General features: G+C 52.7%; 1 protein-coding gene across 3 annotated transcripts; it reads left to right on the top strand.

Moving 5' to 3' along the window:
• The first annotated feature begins 1608 nt into the window (after positions 1 to 1608).
• HELZ2 (helicase with zinc finger 2) lies at positions 1609 to 22844 on the top strand. Of its 3 annotated transcripts, none has more exons than XM_015881893.3 (20): positions 1609 to 1745; positions 5174 to 6218; positions 6295 to 6478; positions 6895 to 7002; positions 7367 to 7890; positions 8168 to 8800; positions 9705 to 10488; positions 10648 to 10723; positions 11857 to 15367; positions 15464 to 15549; positions 15937 to 16068; positions 16285 to 16452; positions 16574 to 16715; positions 17111 to 17227; positions 17659 to 17851; positions 18322 to 18456; positions 18689 to 18907; positions 19142 to 19298; positions 19652 to 19819; positions 20315 to 22844. In XM_015881893.3, exons 2-20 carry the CDS (start codon positions 5227 to 5229, stop codon positions 20437 to 20439), a joined length of 8454 nt encoding a protein of 2817 aa, XP_015737379.2. In that variant the 5' UTR covers positions 1609 to 1745; positions 5174 to 5226; the 3' UTR covers positions 20440 to 22844. The 3 variants fall into 3 exon arrangements, 2 of the variants coding, with proteins under 2 accessions (XP_015737379.2, XP_015737380.2); XM_015881894.3 differs by lacking the exon at positions 1609 to 1745 and adding an exon at positions 2123 to 2224; XR_014936009.1 differs by lacking the exons at positions 19142 to 19298; positions 19652 to 19819; positions 20315 to 22844 and having other exon boundaries at positions 17111 to 17347; positions 18689 to 18767.
• Positions 22845 to 22908: the final 64 nt, after the last annotated feature.

Below are 22908 nucleotides of genomic sequence, written 5' to 3'. Positions count from 1 at the left end.
GGGTTTCGGCACACCCCCAACCGCTGCTGCCGTGACGGTGATGCAGCTTCGCCCTCCTCACTCAGCTCCACTCCTGCTCCTCACCCCCCCGCGCTGTGAGCACGCCCTGCACTTTGCATTGTGGAAAGCCGATGTCTTCCCCTGCCCCGACTCACAGAGCTGCAGCGTTATGGGAGATATCCCACCCGTAAAATAAGGGTGAGCCCTCGGTGCTCTGTGTGAGCCCGGCTCTGCCTGCGTCGTGCAGGGGAGGGTTTGTTTGGGTTTTGTGGTTGTGGTGCTTTATTTCTGAGTGATAATGGCCAGCCCAGCACTGACTGGGGGGGATCCGTGCCCACGGGCAGCACTGCAGCTCAGCATCGCAGCATCTGTGCCTGCTCTGTGCTCGGATGATGCCTTCCTCAGCCTTTCCGTTGCATTTTCATGGGGAAAAAGAATCGGTTCCTCCCCCCCCCAAGGGTGACCCAGCGCTGCCCCAAACCAGCAATGCTCCCAATGAGGAAGAGGCCGCCAGGCTCAGTCTCAGCCCAGGGTGACAGCAGGGTCATGTCCTGGGCCGCCTGCCCTTTGCTAATAAAGCACAGCACAGTGCATAGCCCCACGGCTGTGGCCCCACTGCCATCACCCCATGGGGTTGGCAGGGAGTGGGGTTTTCAGTGCATAGACCTGAGCTGCCCATCGACCCACTGCTTGGGTTGGGTCAGGTCCAGCTCAGCGCTGTGGGGCCGGGAGGCAGCGAGCATCGTACCCTGCCTGCCCATCCTTGTTGACAAACACCAGGAGCCGCTCTGTGCCCCTCCTTCCCCATCTGCTCGCTCTGCCTGTGAGCTGCTGCCGGCTCCTCTGTGCTTCCTGCAGCTGCTTGTCCTGCAGCTGAGCCGTCTTTCCGCTCACCCACGATGCATCTTTGCAGCAGGACTCAGAACCCCACTGCCAGCATTGAGCCTCTCCCTCCTGTCCCCTGGCCCTTTCCCAGCTGCTCACATCTGGAGGAGCCTTAGTGCTGCCCAATCTCTTTCCAGAACGAGCTGGATGTTGGCATGGAGATAACTTTACAAGGAGGGAAAGCTGGGGCTGCAGAGCTCTGAGCTCAGAGCCCATCCCAGTGCTGCCCCTTTGCCTGGGCGGTGACACAGTGCACAGCTGCAGCCCTGCAGCTCAATGGGGGCTGCCACAGTGTGGGGAATCCTCCTGGGGGACTCCATTGGCCTTCCAATGGGTTTGTGCCTTTTTGGGGTCAGGCTGCGGTGCCAGCAGGTCAGGCTGTCTGTGCATCCCACTCTAATGGGCTGCTGCTTGGGGTGGGGGCTCATGGGGTCTGCAGGTGAGTTGAGAAGGGGCAAAGCAAACAGGGGAGGGATAACACTGGGACAGATAAGGGAGGGGCACGGCTGGAGGCCGAGGAGCCCCCAAACTGCTGCTGCTGAGTCCTGGAGGTGATGCATGGTGCCATGTCTGCTCTTGACTCTGTGCCCTCCCTTCTGGGGTGGGTTAATATACACACATTGTTTTTTTCCGGCTCGAGGTTGAATTTTGCATTTCTGGCTGCACCTCTTCAGGCAGGGAAAGGAATGGAAAACGAAACTGATGATAAACAGAAAGGAAACAGAGTAAACCCTGCCCCTCCCGGAAGCCCTTTTAAAGCCCAGACCGCCGGCTCTTCTCGTGCCCTGTGCCGAGCTGGGATCCTCGAGGCTCTTCGCCGTTCGTTTCGGTCTCGGTCGGAGGCGGCGGACAGCGGAGCGGTGAGCAGCGGGAATCGGCCCCGACGGTGCGGGGATGGGGAGAGGGGCCGTGAGCTGGGACCGCGTACCCCGACCCTCGGGAGCGAGAATGGGACTGGGAACTCTCAACCGGGAATGGGGGTAGAGCCGCCGTCCTGCTCGGTGCCCGGGGCGGGCGGCGCCTGTCGGACCCACCGCTCCCGCTCATCACCCCAGGTGCGACCCCTCCCGGTGCCGGTCCGCCCGTCCTCGGTGCCGCTCCAACCCCGTACCGCTCATTTCCCCCCCCAGTGCCTCCCGGTCCCCGCGCATCTTCTCCCCCCCAACCTCCCGGTTCCCCGCACTCCGGTGCCGCTGTCGGTGCCGGCGGGAGGAGCGGGGCGGGGCGGGGCCGCCGTGATGCAATTTCCGCGAAATCTGGTCCCGGTTTGAATGCGGGGAGGCCCCAAAAAAAAGAAACCACAGACGGTGGCAAAGGGCCGATCCCGGGAGTAACTGCGGTGAGAGCGGTGCGGGCCCGGGGACGCCGGGTGTGATGCGGGGTGAGGTGCGCGGGGCGCTGCGGCGCGTCGAGACCCGGGGCTCACCGGGTTTACCGAGTGCTGCAGGGCACGGGGCTCCCCGGAATGCAGCGCGACCCACGGCACATTGCGGGGGCTGCCCGGCCCGGGGTGCCCGTGGGGTGGGGCGCTATGGGGTCCTGCGTGACACCGGGCGCTCCGGGGTGATGCACGGCGCACAGCTCAGAGCTTGTAGCTCGCAGCATCGATCGCTGGGGTCGGAGGAGGGGGAGTGGGGGGGATGAGGCTGAAGGGAACCGCTATGGGGTGCAGAGTGCTGGGCTGCACGGTGTGGAGCTCCCAGCCGGCGGGGCGCTGAGTGCCAGCTCAGACGAGCAGCCCCCGGCCCCTCTGCTCTCCCGACTGCACTTCTGGGCTTTGGGGGCACGGTCTGAACTTTTCCAACTCGGAGAAAGCAAAAGTAAAGAGCTGCGGCTGCCACCGTGCACCGAGGCCGTGCGCGACGCGGAGTTTGAGCTCCCCATCGGCACTTTGAAGCACGGGGGTGGGAGAGCCGTGCTGGCTCCCCGAGCCCTGGGCTGTCACACAGCAGGGACCGAAATCGGGGTGTGGATCCCCGGGGTGCCCTCATTGCTGCGGGGAGGTGCAGCCCCGGCACCCTGCCCCACGCCGCTTGGCTTGAGGCAGCGAGGCGCGTTGCTTAATCTCCCGTCAATAATTAACGAAGGCAAGGTCTGACAAAAATCCGCCCTCCTCCCCCAGCTGCTCTCCAGCGTGGCAGGGCGGGGAGGGCAGAGGGGGTGCGCGGCCACGTCGGTGCGTTCATCTGCTCATCATTACTGGGGAAATGGGGTTGTCCCATTGGGAACGGTCCCCACGGAGGACGATGCTGTGGCAGCGAGACACAGCCCTGCCCCACGGCGTGGCCTCCTGAAATGGGCAGATGCTGTCAGTGAGGTGCTGGCTTGGCTCGGTCTGGTTTCAGGCTGGGTGCACATATCCGCGTTGGTGAGGAGTTGGGACTGAGGAGGGTGCTCGTGTAGTTGGGGCTGGGAGTGCAGCAGGGACACGATACGCCCAGTGATGTGAGCTGCTCGTTGCTCCCATCAGTGGAATGAGTGGTTTTAAAGCCAGCCCGTGGTTTTGAAGGCTTGTATGAGGAGGGGCTGCTTGGAAAACGTACCAAATCCAACCTGCAGGTTGCAGGGATACGTATGTGCCTCTTGACCAGCTGCCACTGTCCCTGGGCCACGTGGATTTTGTCCCGTTGACATCAAAGCCTTATCATTGCAAGGAGAGCTGCTCTATGGGACAGCCTCCCTCAGCTCCCTCATGCTCTGCATCTCTCTGCCACTCTGTTTGGATTTCAAAAGCTTCTGCAGCTTCTTTCTTTCTTTTCCCCCTTTTTTCCTTTTTTCCTCTCTGTTCTGTAAGGGATAAAAAAACAAAACCCTGGAGCTCAGCTTTAATGCACAAAGACCTTAACAGGGGCATGTACTTCCCTTTCCTTTTCCCTCCTACTCACAGACCCAAACAGCGAACGTGCTGAAAACCAAATGCTTTCTGAAGCCAATAAACAACGGCAAAATTGACCATTTAAAGCCAGAGTGTTCCCCCACAGCTTTTTTAAGCTAAAACATCCCACCTTTGGCATGGATTCCAGCTCTGTCCCTGACCCCAAAGGTTCCCACCTCCAGGAGCTGAAGCTCTCTGACTTTGCCTGGGAGTTTGGCACTGCTGTGGGGCCATGGAGAGCCCTGGGGATGAGGATGGGGCAGCCCTGGCTCCATGTTCCCCTCAGGGATGCCCTTAACACTTGAGCAAGAGGCACATCCAGCAGCTCAGAGGGATTTTGGGACTGGGCACATGCAGGACACGGCAAGAGGGTGGTGCTGTATGAGCACATCCAGTGTGGTCCCTGCGGATTGTGTAGGTTTGGACCACTTGTGCAGCCCTGTGTCCTGCTGCCATCACTGCCCGCTGCCTCAGCACCCCAGCGGTGGGCAAAGCAGCACAAAGTTGGGCTCCTTGCTTTGCTGTTTGTAGGACCACAGCTGTTAACTGCTGTTCTTCCCGTCTGGCTGAGGGCTGCAGGTTGGGAACCCAAGGTGGATGCTGAGCACGGAACCGGTGGCTCTGCTTGGTGGCACGTCCTGCCCCAATCTGCCCGAGCATCGTGTCCCGTGTTGCACCCCGAAAGCCCCCCAGCATCCTTTCTGGGGATGCTCCCTTCCCCTGGTTGCCCAGGAAACTGTTCGCGGATGCTCTCGCCAGTGGCACGGAGCACTGAGTCACCGTCCCCACATCTGAAGCCGCAATGTCTGCAGCCGGATGTTTACTGGCCGAGCGTGCCCGGCTCCTGCCCTCGGCTGCTGCGGCCGGCGAGGAAGGAGGGCGGTTCGTGCGGATTAATCCTAATTAATCTCGCAAGACACGAGGAGGAGGGCTGGGGGCTCGGGCTGGGGTTGTTGTGCTCGGCCTGGTGGTGCCCCAGCACGATCCGGGGAGGGGAACAGAGCAGGAAAAAGAAAGGGAAAACTGTTGAGAGTGTGCAGAGCTGGAGGAGGCGCTGGGAGAGGGAAGAGGAAGCGGGATTGTCGTGGTCTGCTGCGGGAGGATGTCGTGGTTACTGCGGTTCCTAATCACGCCGTGCAGTGCTGCCGGCTGGTCCTCGGTGCGTGCAGGAAAGGTCCAAGGCCTGCGATGTGCTGAGGGCTGCGCTCAGCCTCGACAGTGATCAGAGCAGCTCGTATGTGGTTCTGAGACCCACGGGCACTCAGTGCTTTGGGAGCAGCCCCCAACTGCTCAGGTGCTGTGGGTGAGTTCGGCTCTGGCTGACAGCTGGGAAGCATGACTGCAATGTCCCAGCACAGCAAATAGCCCAACTTAGCTTCCTGCTAAGCCACTTGTTGCTTGTTTCTTTGTCAGGCTTTGTGGGCTCGCACCAATGGCCAGTGGGTACATAGCCAGCTAGCACCACCATGCCGAATACCAAAGGCCCCAAGGTGCTGCTGGGCAGCCTGCAGAGCCAGCTGGAGCTGCTGCTGGTCTGCTCCAAGTGCAGCGTGAGGGAGGATGAGATAACCTACCACCTGCGTCCCGTGGAGCACAAGTGTTTGTATGAGACCCTGCTGGCCCGCTGCCACAGCCGCCATGGTGTTGCTTGGAGGAAGGTATCCCGGCGGCCAGGCTTCCCAAACCCAGCACGCTACGCTGTCTGCAGGTATTACAGACCAGGCTTGGGCTGCAGCAAGCATGGCAACCAATGCACCTTTGCCTGGAGCCCAGAGGAGGCCATTGTGTGGAACTTCGAGCGGGAGCACAAGCTGGAGCGGCGTTGGCTGAAGGCGGCGGTGCTGCTGGCACAGCTGGGGGACAAGTCCAGCACCGAACCCCTCAGCGCCTGCAGCGAGATCCTGAGTGAGTTCGGGGGGCAGTTCCAGGAGATCTGCAGGCTTTGCTTCTTCAGTTGCCCTCAGCGCATCTCTGCGGGCGGCCACGGGCGGCTGTGCGAGTCACACCGCGTCTGGGACCCACTATTGGTGCACGTGGTGGCCGACAGCCGGCGCAAGAAGCAGTACACGGCCATCCGACCCTGCCCCGAGTTCATGCTCAACTTCAGCTACTGCCGCTACGTCTCCAAGGGGCAGCCGTGCCGGCACGGTGAGAAGCGCTGCCAGTACGCGCACAGCGATGTGGAGATGGCGGTGTGGGAGGCTGAGAAGGAGCACGGCCTGGTACGCTCTGACCTGCTGCCAGCACCGGGGCTGTGCGTGGAGAACGGCAAGCCCGCAGCGCCCGCCCCGGTGCACTTCTACTGCCGGCTGTGCATGGTGACCTTCAGCTCGCAGGAGAGCTTTGAGAACCACTGCTCCTCCGTGGAGCACGCACAGATGCTGTCTGTTGACACCTCTGTGCAGTGGGTACATCGTGCTCCACCACTTGGGCTCAGCAGCTTCAAGCTGTGCAGCAGGTAAGGGAGCGGGCAGCAGCACGGGCGGCGCGGTTTCCAGGTGCAGGTGGCAGCTGGGACGGCTCTCTCCCAACAGAGCGGAGGTGTGCGAGATGGGGGACGGCTGCACCAAGGCTCACTCCAACGAGGAGCTGCAGGAGTGGATCCAGAGGGTGAAGGTTGCTGACAAGAAGAAGAAGCAGGCCATTAAAGAAGGGCTGGTGTCCTACCAGGACCGGCTCATTGCCGAATACCAGAAGTGCTCCAATGAGGTGCTGATTGTAAGTTGTGGGCAACAGGGTGGGAGCTGTAGCCTCACACATCTCCTGTGGTGTGAGAAGCATCTGATGTGGGAAGGGAACCTGTGGTCTGCGTTGGCTTCATTGCCAGAGTTGGGAGTTCGTGCTTCCCAATGGCCTCACAACTGTAATTGAGTGAGATGCAGAAAGAGAGGCATCATCCCTACATCTTCACCCCATCCAGATGGCAGCCAAGCACCAACAGTCTGCTCTGAATGCCAGAACACGCTGCTCTACCCTGAAGCCTTTCATTTCCCAAGGCTGGGAATGATGAGCAGGAGCATATATGGATGGTCCTGCTTGGGGGTTGAGTAGAAAACAGGTGGAAATGTTGCCATGGTGTGATCCACATGTTTTTTTTTTCCCCCCATCCTTCTCTTCTCGTGCCTCTCCCACAGATGTCTGAGGATGTTGAGGGCGTTAAGGTGGTGTGTGAGGAGCCCCTGGATGTGCACTCGGAGAACAGGAAGCTGAAGTACCAGTGGAGGTTCAAGGTTTACTCGCAGGTAAGCCCAGCCCTGTGCAATGGGTTTCTGGGAGATCAGAATGAGAACATGTTGGTAGTGCTCTCAGCACCTCTGTGTAATGTCAAAAATAAGAAGATCCATCCATGCTCCTTCTCAGGGTCTAGTGGGTGTCAGGAGCAAAAGGATGGGTCTAGTTGTCTTCTTACAACTAAAGAGATCTCCAGTTTATGGCAGACTTTTTTAACTGCTGTAAAACTGAAACGTGAGCTTCCTAAAAGCTGAAAGGACTTTCCAGTGGGGTTGCATGAGGTGAAGGTCATGAACGCTACGCGCTGGTTCCTGCAGCAGCTTTTGTGAGGAATGGCTGCTGGAGGATTTCACGGCTCCCCGTCTTCTCTGGCAGAAGCCCCTGCAGCACGTGGCGCTGCTGAAGCGAGAACCTGGAGCCAACTTCTTCCTGTTGGGAAATGGGCTGCCGAAGGGCCTGCAGTACCTCCGGGGTGTGCACGTGGCCAAGCTGCCGTCCGACCCACCCGTGGCGCAGGTGGAGATCTCCTTGGAGTGCTGCACGTTGGGCATCTTTGAGCAGTGGGTGGTGTTCGATTTTGGCAGCCGCCCCGTCCTCATGAAGAAGCTGAAGGTGAGGGTGGGCCGGCGGGATGCCCCCCAGCACATCCCCACTGGCAGGAGGAGCGGCCGCACCGTCAACTTTGTGCGGTGGAATCGAGGCAATCGCATCATCATTCCCAGCGTGGTGAGGACCAGCGAGGACATGGATCTGCTGGCCAAGTACAAACCTGCTGCTCTCTCCCTGGACTCCCAGCATGAGGGCGGTGCGTGTGCTGTCATCACCCGCCTCAACTACCGCGAGAGGATGCACAGCTTCCTCTTCCGCGAGGAAGAAGCGGAGCAGGCTCTAATTGCCAAGTAAGTGCCAAGTGTGGATCCGAGCCATGGACCCATTGCTATCCCTGCCCTTGGGGCCATGCTGGTGGTGAAGCTGCCATCTCTTCTGGGTTGGGTCTGTAAGACCTTCCCGTATGGATGGAAAGCTGCCAACAAGTAGCTTGTATTGGAGTGGTAGGAGGGGAAGGGCTGTTTCATCCCAGGGCTGTGGATTAGCTAGAGGCAGGTGGTGATCTCCCCTCTGCAGTCTCTGATTGTCCAGTTATTTGCTGTTAATTTGGTTGTTCCTTTCTTCCAGACTCAACCTGCGGGTCCTCATCTCGCTGACCTCCATGATGCAAAACCTCTCCATGGGGATGAAGGTCGCCCAGGCTGGCGAGCTGTTTGCTGAAGTGCCTACCCCTTATAACCTCTCACCAGACACAGATGAGGGATATCTGCTGAATAGGTCTGTGCCCACAGCCCTCCTGGCACTTGACCCCCCTGAAGACAATCGAGTTTATGAGGTTAGCGTGGAGAATAAAGCCACCACGGAGAAGACAATCTGGCTACAGATACCAAAGAGATGTTGCTCAGAGCTGAACTTGAAGCCAAACACCTCCCAAAATGTGGAGATCCAGTTCCAAATCGACCAGCTGCTGTTCCGGCAGTGGCACCAGGCTGTTGACCGCCTGTTGGATGAGAAACTGGTCCTACCTGATGTTGCCAGTTGCTCTATCCCCTGCTGCCTCCGACAGCCGCAGACAGGGAACAGCAAACAGAAGTTGGCCATCTCCTTCATCACTGGCCAGGCAACCAGCAAGCGGCAGGTCCCACCGCTTCTTATCTACGGGCCATTCGGCACAGGCAAGACATTCACGTTGGCCATGGCCACCCTGGAGGTCATCAGGCAGCCCAACACACGGGTGCTGATCTGCACTCACACCAACAGGTTAGCAGGGGGCGAGGGAAGAGGCAGCTGGAGTTATGGCTGGGTTCCTGCTCTGGGTATTGATTGTCCAGTGTGATGAGAGGGAGCCAGAGTGTGAGGGAGGGAGCTGAGCTGAGCTGGCCTTTTTCCAGTTTGCTTTTCAATTACTTGTTTAAATAAATATATTAATATGTCTTAAACTGCTTTGGCACTCCTGCTAGGAGGAAGCCTGGCATGGATGGAAGTGTTTGCAGAAGAGATAGCTTATTCCTGCTTTGTTATACAGTGGGGCTGGTGAGACCATATTTCTTTCTAGCCTTTAGTGTGTACTGAAAGAAATGGAAGGGAGCCTGCAAGTGCTCTGTGCACATGTCAATGTTTTGACTTTTCCAGGAAGATTATAGGGAAAGGGAATTGCAGATCTGATTGCTGTTGAGTCTGCCTTGAGAGAATGCAAGGTTGTTAAAATTAGAGCAGTTATACTATGCTGAGTGCCTACTTCCCATCATGCAGGCGGCTACTGCTTTGTATAATGAACAGGTGACTCCTAATCTGCCTGGGCTGGGGGTGCCGAGAGGTCAGCAGAGGAGGGGGATTGGGCCACATCTGGACCTAGAGAAGCAGGGCCACAGATTTCACTGGCCATGTTGCTTTTTAAATGACTTCTCCATGTGAGCACTGAGTGATGCTCAAGTCTCAAGTACTAACTCATATTTTAAACCACGCTCTCACATAATGGTTGGATTTAGTGGCTTCCTTGCACATCTGTGAATGTTTCTTGGGAAGAGTGCGTGGTCAGCCAAAGCTGGGGGAGATTTTGGCTGCTTGGTGATGAGTGATCAAAGAATATAATGGTCTTCATGGTCAGAACGTCAGGGAAACCACCTACAATCCTTTGATAGTTTCCCCTTTTATTCCTCTCCAGTGCTGCTGACATCTACATCCGGGAGTACTTCCACAAGTACGTGATCAATGGGCATCCCTGGGCTGTTCCCTTAAGGATTATATCCTCTGACCGCCCCATCGGCCTGACTGACCCCACCACCCAGATGTACTGCTGCCTCACTAAAGACCAGCGCTTCTTCCGCTACCCCACACAAGAGGAGATTGACCGGCACCAAATCATTATTACTACCTCCATGCTATCCAAGAACCTGAAGGTTGCCCCGGGGTACTTCACCCACATCATGATTGATGAGGCTGCTCAGATGCTGGAATGTGAAGCTCTGATTCCACTCTCCTATGCCACTTTTGAGACCCGGATTGTCCTCGCTGGGGACCACATGCAGATAACTCCAAAGCTGTTCTGTGTTGGGGATGGGCAGTCTGCGGATCACACCCTGTTAAACAGACTCTTTCAGTTTTACCAGAAAGAGAAGCATGAAGTGGCCATGAAGAGCAGGATCATCTTCAATGAGAATTATCGTTCCACTGCAGGCATCATTGAGTTTGTCTCCAAGCACTTTTACATTGGCAAAGGCAATGCTATCCATGCCAGTGGGAACATTCCAGCCCACCCCGAAATCTACCCACTCATGTTCTGCCACGTTCCTGGTGTGGCCGAAAGGGATATGTCCATGATGTCTTGGCACAATGCTTCTGAGATAACACAAGTGGTTGAGAAAGTGGAGGAGATATATCAGAAGTGGCCGTATGAGTGGGGCGCTCAAGATCTGAAAAGGATCTGTGTGGTCTCCCATGGGACTCAGGTACGTATGGGAATGCTTTCCTTTGCTGGAGGGGAATGTATGCACCACTGACTGACTGCTGTCCTGTAACCTTACTGACAGATGAGGGACCTTGTAGCTCAGGGGTTGGCATTCCTGTGCTGAAGATGTGTTCAGCTGTGCCTCTTTCTTTCTTACCAGGTTTCTGCTATAAGACAGGAGCTGAGGAAGAAACAACTACTGGATGTGGTGGTAGAAAACTATGAAAACTTGCCAGGTTTGTGTCCTGTGCTGTAGCCAATAAAGTCTGGTTTCATTTTGAGGTCTCCTGCTTGCCACTGAAGACTTTCCTAGTCAAGTTTGCAGGCAGGAGAGTATCACAGCTGCAGTAACTGTGTAATGGGCAGGAAGAAGGGACACTGGGTGGTTAGCAGAGCATCTTAATGTTGTCCTTACTGAAATGCTCGTATGGTGAGTGCCCATCTGTACATTTCCCTGCAAACACCCCAGCTGCTCTCATGGCAAAATGCCTCTTGGGCAGAGTGATGTGGGGCTGCCCTTCCCCACAGCTCCCCAGTGCTGCAACCCACATAGTGCTGATGAGGAGAGAGCAACTAGAAATCCTTTGGCTGATTTCCATTCCTGTCTGGTTGGTAACTCCTTTATTTCATTCTTGCCTTAGTCAATAAGATTTTACACTGAATTAAATCTGTACTCAGCCATCAACTCCTTCCAAACTTATGGGTGTTGCTGGGAAGGAGGGTGGGAACCCTGTGAGTTCAATCCCTGAGCCACCAGCATGCGTGAATCATGAATCCCCAGGGACACCAATGGAAGGGAACTGAAACCAGCATTCTCTGTGGGTACCAATCACAGTAAAAATGCAGAACAGTTTCTGAAGGAGTTGTCTGTTGTTCTGTTGATGGTGAGGGAGGGATAGGGCTGGTTTTGTCCTCTAGGTGACTCTTTGTTTCTCATCCATGTTTTTATTATTACTGTCTTTTGTTGTACAGCCAGGACTCCTGGTGGTGAGAATAACTGACCCCTTGGGGTGTGTTCCTGATCTCTACACCCTTTCCTTACCATCTCTTAGCTCAGAAATCACACAGGGTGCCTCCTGCTGTTTGCTATTTGCTGTGCTGGCAGCACTGTCCTTGAGGGTAGAGGGGCACTAGTGAAAGGGGCACTACCCTGTCCCCGCCACTGCTTCAGTGCCCGGCCTTTCCCCTGACTTCACAGTGCATGGGTGGTGGTGACTTAGCATCATAGAATAGCTTGAGCTGGAAGGAACCTCAAAGATCATCTCATTCCAACCCCTCACTTGGTGGCATCCATCCTAGTTCACAGATGTTGCAATCCTGAAGATCTTTCCTATGCTGAGTGATTTCTCCCTTGTCTCCTTTGGTGCAGGCCGTGAGTTCCGGGTCATCATCATCAGCACAGTCCATACCAGCGACAGCCTGCGTGTCTCGGCCTCCCACAACCTTGAGTTCTTCAATGAGGCCAGGGTGCTCAACACCATCATGACGAGGGCTCAGTCACAGGTCATTGCGGTGGGGGATGCGGTGGCCTTGTGCTCCCATGGTCAGTGCAGCAAGGTGTGGAAGCGCTTCATCCAGGAGTGCATTGAGAAGGGGAGCGTCTCCCCAGCGAACCTGACCATGGCCCAGATCAAACAGGCAGCGTGCGACAAGGAGAGCTGGTCCAGGAGGAGCCCAGAGGACAATGATGAGGACAGTGACACAGATTCCTGGAGCTCTGATACTGACAGCATGAATCCTGACGATCCCATCCTTCAGGAGCTGTTAGATGAGAGCAAGAACGTGCTGGTGACAGTGTCCGAAGAAGGGCTGCTCAGTGTGAAGTCTGACACTTCAAACCACTGGGAAGACAGGCAGGAATACGTCAGCTTCTCATCTCAGGTGATGCAAAAATATCTGCACATGCACCCCAAAATGTACAAGAGGTGTGAGCTGGTCAAAGAAGGGTTTGACAAGGCTTCAGCCTTCCCCCTTGATGATTCTCCAGCTGTTACCATTCAGATCAAAGGCAGAGTGCACTGCGGGACAGCCTTCACTGGTGATGAAGTGCTTGTGGAAATCCTGCAGAACAGCACAGCTGACAGCAGCCTGCGGCCCCAGGGGAAGGTGGTGGGCATCCTGAAGCGTGCCGAGAGGGAGCGCAACTTCATCTGCACGATGGACGAGTTCGATCCCCGTGTGATGATACCCATCGATCCCACTGTCACCAAAATATTTGTGCCAGGGCTGAAAGAAAAGCCTAATGTTATTCCCGTCCGCAAGCTTGTCAATGGGAAGTGCCAAGTGGTCAGCTGCAAGAAGATCAACCAGGACACGAGGAGATGCCAGATCTTCTCTGTCCAGATCATTGCCTGGCGGGAGGGTTTCTACTACCCTTTGGGGATAGTAACTGAGATTTTGCATGTGGCTCTGACTTCAGAAGAAGGCTTAAGGATTCTCAACTTAGAGTATGGCTTGGAGAGGAAATACTCAGCTGTCGTTACCAAGGAGTTAGCCAAATACAACACCTCCAGCAAACCGAACCCCAGCAAGGAAAACCTGAGGGACTGTCGGAGTTACCTGACCTTCACTGTCGATCCTCAAGGTGCGAGGGATCTGGATGACGCTATCAGTGTCAGGGATCTTGGACAACACTATGAGATTGGGATCCACATTGCTGATGTGGCCAGCATCATCCCCAAGGGCAGTGCTGTGGACCTGGAAGCAAAGAGGCGAGGTGTCAGCTACTACGCTCCTGAGCAAGAGCCGGTGCACATGCTCCCACCCCGTGTTAGTGATGACATCTGCAGCCTCCTGCCACAGAAGGACCGTCGTGTGATCTCCCTGTTTGTCATTGTAGAAAAAAAGACTGACAAGGTAACTGATGGAAGCTTTGCCCTCTCTGTGATCCGCTCGGACTGGCAGCTGTCCTATGAAGAGGCAGAGCTCTGCATTCAGGACCACTACCAAGGAGGTGCAGATGCGCTTCGTTTTGATACCCTGGAGGGCTGTCTTGCTGTGGCTTATCACTTCTCCAGGATCCACAGGAAGTCTCGGTTGAAGGAAGACTGCTTCTATGACCAGCTGGATGAGGAAAGCTCCCCGGGCAGCAGGGGGTCCCACCAGATGATAGAAGAGCTCATGATCATGTTCAATAGCTTTGTGGCTGAGTTCCTCACCAACAAAGAGGTCACCAAAAATGTCACTCCTCTCCGGTGTCAGGGTAAGCCAAACCCTCAACAGCTTTCACTCTTGAAAAACAAGTACAGCCATATCATTCCTCTGTCCCTCCACCTCTCACACTGCCTGGGAGATGAGCCTTCAGACCAACACCCCCCAAAAAAAGTAGAGTTCTGCCTCCTGGACTCCATCTGGGAGCACCTGCAGTCTGCTGCACATATCTCTGACCTCCAGAAGATGCTAGACCTTATTGTTACTGATGACATCCACCCGAAATTAGCTCCTGTGGCCCTGGAGTTCAGGAGGCTGCTTGGGCGCTCCTATTTCTGTCGCTCCAACCCCACTGCCCAGTCCAAAGTGGGCCATTACTCCCTGAAGGTTGACTCGTACACCTGGGCTTCCTCTCCCATCCGCCGATATATGGACATTGTGGTTCAGCGTCACCTCCATTCTGTGCTCCGCAAGAAGCCCATCACCTGTTCTTCAGATGACATAGACTTCCTCTGTCATGACTTCAACAAGAAGAACTCCAAGGCAATGATGTATGAGAAGAGAGCCCGCTGCATGCAGATGGCCACCCAGCTGAAGGGCCAGGCCATGCAGAAGATCGCCTTTGTAGTAGATATCGAAGGAACGGACAGGTACTTTAAAGCTCTGTTCCCACTGAATAAAGAAAGCCTTCCTGATCCCCATGCAATCAACTACAGGGCTCTTCAGCTGATAGAGCAGCCTGTGTTCCTGCCGGACCACAGCAGTGTTAAGCTGATGTGGAAGAGGAGGATGTATTCAGTGGAGACAATGAAGGACCACATCCTGAAGCCCTGCCTTCTCCATGATCACAGTGTCACCCTCTTCCAGGCCAAGACATGGCAAGATGTGCTCATGGCCATCAGAGAGGAGAAATTTGATGTCATGCCCTCTCTCCTTCAGAAGAACAAGGAGCTCTACAAGCGGCGCGTGGGCTGGGTGAGGAAGAGCGATTGCTCACACTATGTGGAAATCATGGTGGAGCTGAATGCTGGTGACACTCTGCAGTTCCAGCTCGCCACTGATGTATTCCGGGGCTTCCTGGTGCCCTTTGTGCAGCTGTGGTGTGTCACACCAGGTTTTGATGTCTGCCTACAGCACACAGAAAAACCAATTGATTGCTTCTCTGCATACGCCACGCTGCCATCCAAGGACAAGTACAAGAGTGCTGCAGAGTACAGCAAGGTGTGGATGCCAATGAGCGCCATGGAGTCTGCGTCGTGTGCGGTGGCTGAAAATGACTCTATCGTCATCCATGACGTCAAAATATCCTGGGCAAAACAAAGGACAAGGAAAGGGCAGCTGCAAGGGACTTTCTGCCTTAAGAAAAGCTTTCTGGATGAGTGTTCCATTGAGGTGGACTTCAACCAGTGCTACTTGTGCATTCGCCTGGGTGGGCTGAAGCTCCAGAGCCTTCAAAGCGATGAGGAGTGCCTTAGTCACAGCCTCCAGAAGCTGACCTTGGGTCACAAGGAAAGATCCAAAAACAAACTTGCTGTGGATCCGGATACATATACCTGGGTGGCTCATGGGCTCACTGAGGAGTTCAGTGATGATCAGAAGTCAGACAGGAGTAATGAGCAGACGCTGAATTTTTACATCAACTACATGTCTATGGACAATATCCCTGCGGAAATCTCACAGGACTCTGCCAGGTTCACTGTGGAGCTCATCCCAAAGATGCTGCCAGATGTGTAAGTGTGCTTACACTCCTGCTCTGGTTAGCCCAGTAGGGCAGAATTTTCTCTATGTTATGCTACACTTCAATAATTCTTATTTTTCCCTTACAGACGGAAAGAAAATGCAATTTGGAAGCTCCAGAATGCCTCCAAACTTGCTAAAAGCATTGCCCTTGGTCATGAACCTCCATCAAAAGGTAGAGAAGATGTTCTCCATTCTCCTACTGTGGTCCTTGCTGGCCAGGCAGGTGACCTGGAGCTTCTCTGGGCCTTTGGCATTGGGGTTCTGCTCTCAGGCCAGGAGGTTTCCCTTAAAAGGGTTGGGGCAGCTGCTGGCCCAATAGAGTGCAGGTGGCAGAGGTGCAGGCTCCTACTGGAGCAGGTGCAGGTTGGGTTTTATCCCTGGGGCATGCAAAGAAGTCTCCTGGGTAGATCATCTTGTCATGGGATGGGAATTACTTTTGGATGGTCTTGTAATGGGGCTGCAATTGTTTGCAGCCTGGCACATCCTCCTGTTGAATTGCATGCGTGCTGACATCAGTAACCTTCTTTAAACTGGTTTCTGTGTCTCTTTGCTCTAACAGTCACCAAGTCCAAAATCCTGCAGCAAAAATCCTTTGATCTCCCCGGCAGCCAAAGGAAGCTCAACCAGAGTCAAAACCAGGCTGTGCTAAATGCTTTAAAAACACCCTTCGCGCTCATCCAAGGCCCACCAGGTAAGGCAGGGGACAGCCCTTGAGTATTTAGTCCTTAAAGGCAGGTGAGAACTTGGCTGTTGCTTTCCGTGGTACAGGAAAAGGTAATGCAGGTTGGCATCACCTCAGGCTGTTCAGGGCAGTCCTGTTGGTTCTGGGATTTTATTTGTGGCTCTAGTGATCTAGAGCAAGAGTACTGTGCTTAAAGCATTCTCAGCAGCATTCTTGCTTTTCTAGGCACAGGGAAAACTGTTGTTGGAACTCACATTGTTTACTGGTTCCATAAGCTGAACGAGGAGGCCACCATGAAGGAGTCACTGCTGTGTCTTGATGAGGATGAGCCCCAAGGGAAAAGGTGCATCCTGTATTGTGGCCCATCCAACAAATCTGTTGACGTCGTTGCTGGTAATCACACATCCTGTGCCCCTGCAGTAGATAGTACTGGTGGGAGGGAGATGAATGGGAGTCTGGGAAGCAAGAGAAGCTGATCCAGTGCCATCTGAGCAGGCTTTTTCTCCTCCTCCAGAGATACTGATGAAGATGAAGGACCTGAAACCACTGAGAGTTTATGGGGAGGCCATAGAGACTCTGGAGTTCCCATACCCAGGGAGCAACCGGCACCTCTCCCGTAAAGCCTTGCGAGATGCAAAGCCAAATCGTGCGCTCAGGTAGGAGCCGTGCAGCTGAACAGCCCAGAGCAGCCATGGTTTCCAGTGCAGAACAGCACTATTAACCTGCTTTTCCCTTTCTTTCAACTGAAGGTTGAAATCAATTATCTGGTCAGGAAACTCAGGTGGTTGAAAATATCCTAGATTTCCTCACTTCTTTTTTGAATAGTTCTGAAAGTCTCTGACTTCATTCCTGCTTGTGACTGTCACAGGGTGGTTGCTGTATTTTGTGTCCCCAAAGGGCAAAGTGAGAGTTAGGTCTATAAACCTGTACAACTCTGGTTGTGACTTCTTCAGCTAACATGATTTCTTCACATAGGCAGGTGTGGTGTGCTTCACTGTTGAAGCTGGGGTCTCCACAAGGAAAATATTTATATTATTGTCTCTTTATTCAGCAAAATAATTCTGCACCATCGGATCCGACAGCCGGAAAACCCCAAATGTCACCAGATCCGTCAGTTTGACAGTCGAGTGAAGGCAGGAGAGGAGATTACAGAAGATGAAATAAAGAAGTGAGTAGAAAGAGACCGTGGTGAGAGAGATCTGAAAGTCGGCAGGTTTGTCCTGGCTCATGCAAACCAAGGGACCAGGTGAAAAAGTTGAAAAAGACTAGCTCTACATTTAGAGTGATGGTAAGCAATTAGCTGAGGGTTAGTGCTACAGTTAGTGCCTCAGCAGCTTGTCTGCTCAATGCTATTGTTCTTCTGGTCCCAAAGTCTCAAGTATGTGTGCTCATCCCCCATCCTGACTCTCTGCCCTCTTGAGTTCAGAACAAAATGCATTTCCTTCTGTGTGTGCCTCAAGCCCTTTTCCAGGACCACCAGCTTGTTCTGGGGTGGTTAACAGAGCCATAATCATTTACAGCCTCTGCCAGGTTCCTGCATAAGGAACCCAGAGATGTTTCTGCTGTACGTAACCTGGTGTCTTCTGCATCCATCACCAGGCACAAACGTACCTTGATGAAAGCTCGTGCCTATGAACTGGAGCGCCACGATGTCATCTTGTGTACGTGCTCCTCTGCATCTGCCAACTCCCTGGAGAAGCTCAATGTCAAGCAGATACTCGTTGATGAGTGTGCCATGTCCACAGAACCTGAGACTCTCATCCCTTTGGTCAGCCATCCATATGCTGAGAAGGTCAGTCCTTTCCAGCTGTCTTTAGGGTGGCTGCTTAGAGCTCTTGAGTTTCTACGCACCTCCCACTTCTTACCATGCTCTTCCAAGGAGGGATTTGATCTTGCATTTGGCTTTCTGTAGGGAAAACAAGTTGTGTGGATGTGGTTTTGGTGCTTTATTGCAAGGTGAGCATCTCTGCCACCAAAATATGTCCTGAACCATGTATGAATTATCAGCATGGCAGGAAGCAGAGGGCAAATCTCCACAGACTTCCTATATGATGTCATTCTCCTGTCAGATGGGAATAAGGCTCTGCATTATCTGGGTCAGGGTTTTTATATAATACACAGCATGGTCCTTGTCTGAGGTTGCTGTAAAGGTAACATAAATAAATAGCAACAAATATCTGAATATAAACAGTCTTTCAAAGAGCTGATGACCTTCACCATTGCCAGTGTTCTCATAGCTGAAGCATCCACCATTTGTTGCAGGTCGTTTTGCTTGGGGATCACAAACAGCTGAAGCCTGTGGTCAACAATGACTTCTGCAAGAGCCTTGGCATGGAGACGTCTCTTTTTGAGCGCTACCAGGGGCAGGCATGGATGCTGGACACGCAGTATCGCATGGTGAGGCTGTCCTCAAGCTGCAGCAGAAAACGTTATCAGCAGGGTTTGGCTGAGACCATTGGAAGATAGATATTCTCCATTTCCCTTGCCAGGCAATGAATAATGCCCTTGCCCAGTAAAGCAGAGTGGCACTGCAGGTGAAACCTGCTCCAAAAATGCTGCCAGTTAGGAATATTTTTATTATTATTATATCATTGTATAATTTTATTTATGTATTTATTTTTCCTACCAGCACAAAAACATCTGTGAGTTCCCATCCCAGGAGTTCTATGAGCATCGCCTGAAAACGTGTCCCCAGCTTCTTCGCAAACCCAGCGTCCTGTACCACAAGAATAACCGCTGCTGCCCCATCATCTTTGGGCATGTGGAGGGGAAGGAGCAGAGCCTCGTGATTTCCACCGAGGAAGGAAATGAGAACTCCAAAGCTAACCCAGAAGAAGTGGAGCAAGCGGTGAGCGGGGCCCTGGGGTTGTGAATGGGAGTGAGCTGTGAGATGGATGGGGATCAATGGGGTGGGTGCAGGTCCTGCTTGTGACTGCAGCTTGCTGTGCTGCTCCTGGCCAGAGTCAGAGGTAGGGAAGTGAGACCCAGAGGTGAGAAGCACAGTTGGTCACCATCGCTGCCCTGGGGACATGCTGGAGTTCTGCTGGAGGTTCCCAGGTGAGTAGAATCGTGGTCTCTCCAGGTGAGGATTGCGAAGCAGCTGACACTAGATGGCACCATCCGGCAGGAGAGCATCGCCATCCTCAGCCCTTACAACGCCCAGGTGTCCGAGATCAACAAGCGCCTGCTGAAAGAAGGCATCTCCGGCATCACCGTCTGCACCATCATGAAGAGCCAAGGTGGGGCTGGAGGGAACGGGAAGGGCTGGAGCAGCTTCTGACTGAGACAAATCCTACAGCAGAGTATTTGCAGCCATGCATGGACCCAGTTTCTGGGGGTTTTGTGATAGTGATAAATTACAGTGCCCAAGTGGAATGAGGCTGATGGGAGTGGGAGGCTCAATGGAGAGGACATCTGAAGGGGTTATTAAAAAGATCTGCTATTGGAAGTGCTCTGCAGAGATCAATGAGCAGGAGTTGGATGGCCTCCAGAGCTGGAGAAACCCAATTGGTGCTTGCAGGTTGTGGGTCTTGTGTCATATGGGTGGCCAGACACTTCCACCTCAAATACGTGGTTCATTTGTGCTTTCTAGGAAGTGAATGGAGATATGTGATCCTGTCAACCGTACGCTCCTGCCCTCGACACGAGATCGACAGGAGGCCAACAAAGAGCTGGCAGAAGAAGTACCTGGGTTTTGTCACTGACCCAAACCAGGTCAACGTCGGCATCACCCGTGCTCAGGAAGGACTCTGCATTATAGGTGGGTGAGCTGGGAGTGTGCACAGCCTGCAGGGAGCAGCTCAATTTGCAGAAAGGGATGGAGGTCCACATTAGTAAGATTTGGTTGTCTTGCTTTGTTATTCTGCCCTTTAGGCTCTCTGTGATTTTGAAACTGGGCTATATGGGCAACTTGGGCAAAGCAGAGTTTGTGTGTGGCTCATGTGCAGCATGTAGAGTTAATTTCTCTTTATTTTGGACAGTGTTGTTTGCATCACTTGCATCCTAGTCCTCTCTTCTAACAGAATTTACTCCTTAGTTTCCCAGTAATTGTGCAGATGGAGGCTGTGATGTGTAAGGAAACTCCTTGCAAATGTGGCAGAACTGAGAAGGGCACTGTGGTTTCATAGAGCTCTGGCAGACAGGAATATCCCCAGAGTTACCCAGCACTGCTAGGCTAGCAATGTTAAGCAGAAGTGTCTGTGGTTGTACTGTGTGATCCTCTCTTGACCACTGCCTCCCTTCCCTGTGCCAACAGGGAACCGGTACCTCCTAGAGTGCAACCCTTTGTGGAGGAGGCTGCTCCAGCACTACATAGATCATAACTGCTATACAACAGGCCAAGGGATTTGTGTCAAGAGGACTTTAAGCTTCCACCGATGAAGATGAGTTCTGCCTTGATGAGCTCGTCCCTCTTCACCCGAACTGTGCTACGTGTGCCTTGGGAAGGACGCAATCTTTCCTTTATTCGAACGTGAACCACCACATGAGTCAAATGCACTGGGAAAGTCAGGAGCTCTCCCTGCATGTTGACAGCTCAGCCTCAACGTGTGCTTTGTGGACTTGTTTTTTATATCCCTGCAACCTTGTATAGGAACTTTCACCTCAAGCAAACCAAAAAGCATTGGAAGTGGGCGGATGGGCATGCGTGACTTTACTGATGGCCATTCTTTTTTTAACTAGAAGATGCTCGGTGCAGCCACCATCCTGTTAGTGCAGCTGTGCTTTGGGGACCAAATACATATTCCATTTGTCAGAGGTGGAATGACTGCACGTGGCAGATCCACACGGCAAGCTGTGATTTGCCCTATGGGACCAAACCTTCTGAGTTGTACCACTCATTTTAAAATCAAGGCCAGGGATTTTTTTTAAGGCTTCTTATTTCTCAAAGCTGGAAAATAATCTCTTGTTGGTTTGGTTTTGTTCTCGAGAGAAGGAAGAAAGCAAGCAGAGAACCACGTTCCATGCTGTCTAGTCAAAGTGCTGTTCTTGTGCTTGTAAATATCACTGAGCCAAGGCTAAGCTGCTTTTGTAAATAGATTTTTACCCTCTGTACAAAGGAGGCTGTCCTCACCAGCATACAGTTAGTGGAAACTGAGGACTGCTCCTACGAGGAAATGTTGGAGTTTGTAAAGATATTTTAAACTGTTCTGAGTTTTAATTGAAATCTCCTCCTGTAAGATTCCCCCCACTCCCTCTTTGCCCCATATCTTTTTAAAGCTGCTTCTAATTTATTAATGTTTAAATCTATGAATTTATTTCACAGTCCGTGGCCTGAAGTTTTTAAGAGTGGTGATGGAAACCTGGTGAGCTCATCCCACGTGTCTATAATGTATGTTTTTATTTAAAGCAGCCGAACTGCTGAGTACTGGAAGCTGTGATTTGCAGGGGAAGGATGCTTCGCACCGGGAAGCCAGAGGCTGAGAGGGATGCACTGTGGTGAAGTGGTGCTCTCTACTGAATTGTGGAGCTGCTTTTAGAAGCACGATAGTTTTGAAGGAGAATTTCTTCGCTTTGTTTCAGTTGGGAATACATGAAGTGCCTGCTTCAGCTCTCCATGACACCACGTGGCTGATCCTGGATGGTCACATAGGATGGGGCCAAGATGCAGTCACAGTGTTTTTGCACTACATACATATATATGTATTGTGTTGGGACACAAGTCATCCCTGGCATCAAAGAACTTCACAGCACTATGGCAGAGATGAGTTTTGTCCTGTGACTGATTGCAGCTCTTCCCAGTGTGAAGGAATGTGCAATAAGAAAGCATTGTGTCTGACAAAGCCCTTAAATGCTGTGTTACTGCGTTCTGACTCCATTAGACTTGAGAACTTATGGAGCAGTTCTGTTCTTTGTTTTAAGCTACCCTCCTGCGCTTCTGCATTTGATGGGTTTGATCTGTACATCCACGGTCTTGTAAGAACTGACAGATGGTTGCAGTTCTCCATGGGACAGCAGCCTTTGGGAAGTACTGCTGGTTCTAAGAGTGGGAAAAACTGGTGTCCTTTGTTGCACCTCAAAGCCATTCCACCCTGGATCTGAACCATTCCATGCCAGCTGCTTTTGCAAATATTACTGCAATTCCAAAATGAGCTTGTGTAGGAATAGTTTTGTATAGGAATAACCTTGTAGGTGACTGAAATGCAGCCATCTATCTCAGCGATGACTGCAGGTTGGAGAGCTGCAGAAGGTGCAGCACTAACAGCCATGCCAGGCTGCTGGGTGCTCTTGCTGTGGTCAGGTTATCTCTGGAGTGGGTTGTGTAGCTGCGATAGTCAGGGCTAGCAGAAAGTGCAATTAACCAAACCTTTTTTAGACTGTTAGTGCCAGCCGAATCTCACGTTCTCATCCTTGTACTCGTGAACAGAGAGAATCATAGAATTTAATACCAAAAACAAGCTCAAAATGATCAGATTTTATTTGCACATAGAGTTTTTAATTTACTTTTGAAAGCCCACTGGGCTGTGTTTGAGGGCTCGGCCTGATGTGTGTAGGACAGTAAATTTACTGCAATAAATCGTCATTTTGGCTTTTTATTTTTTAATAGAAATGAAATGTGTCATAAAGCGTAAGTTAAGGAAGGTTAAATGTGTTAAATTTCTATCTCTGTGACTTGCAACAGACTTCGACTGACTCTTTGGATACAAACATTTTTACCTGCTTCTAACGTTTGTATAAATGAACCTCGACATTCCGGTTTTTTTTTCCTTTTTTTTTTTTTTTTTTCTATATTTAAGCCATAATTGTGAAAGTGATTCTTATTTAAGTAATAAATTTTCTTACTAAAAGTTCTCATTTCATGGTGGTTCAATCAGAAGCTGCGTGGGGGTGGCTATGCTTTGAATGAACCAA

Source organism: Coturnix japonica, chromosome 19 (assembly GCF_054131305.1).
Source record: "Coturnix japonica strain WE chromosome 19, WE-NBRP24, whole genome shotgun sequence".
Lineage (NCBI taxonomy): Eukaryota > Metazoa > Chordata > Aves > Galliformes > Phasianidae > Coturnix > Coturnix japonica.
This window is presented reverse-complemented; position numbering and strand designations above follow the sequence as displayed.

What these genes read in the sequence shown, in the direction of transcription:
- HELZ2 (XM_015881893.3), top strand. Translation starts at nt 5,227, where the DNA reads ATGCCGAATACCAAAGGCCCCAAGGTGCTGCTGGGCAGCCTGCAGAGC. An exon ending in GCTCCAATGAGGTGCTGATT is followed by an intron (nt 6,479 to 6,894) that starts GTAAGTTGTGGG and finishes CCTCTCCCACAG; the next exon opens with ATGTCTGAGGATGTTGAGGG. An exon ending in GGAAGGACTCTGCATTATAG is followed by an intron (nt 19,820 to 20,314) that starts GTGGGTGAGCTG and finishes CTGTGCCAACAG; the next exon opens with GGAACCGGTACCTCCTAGAG.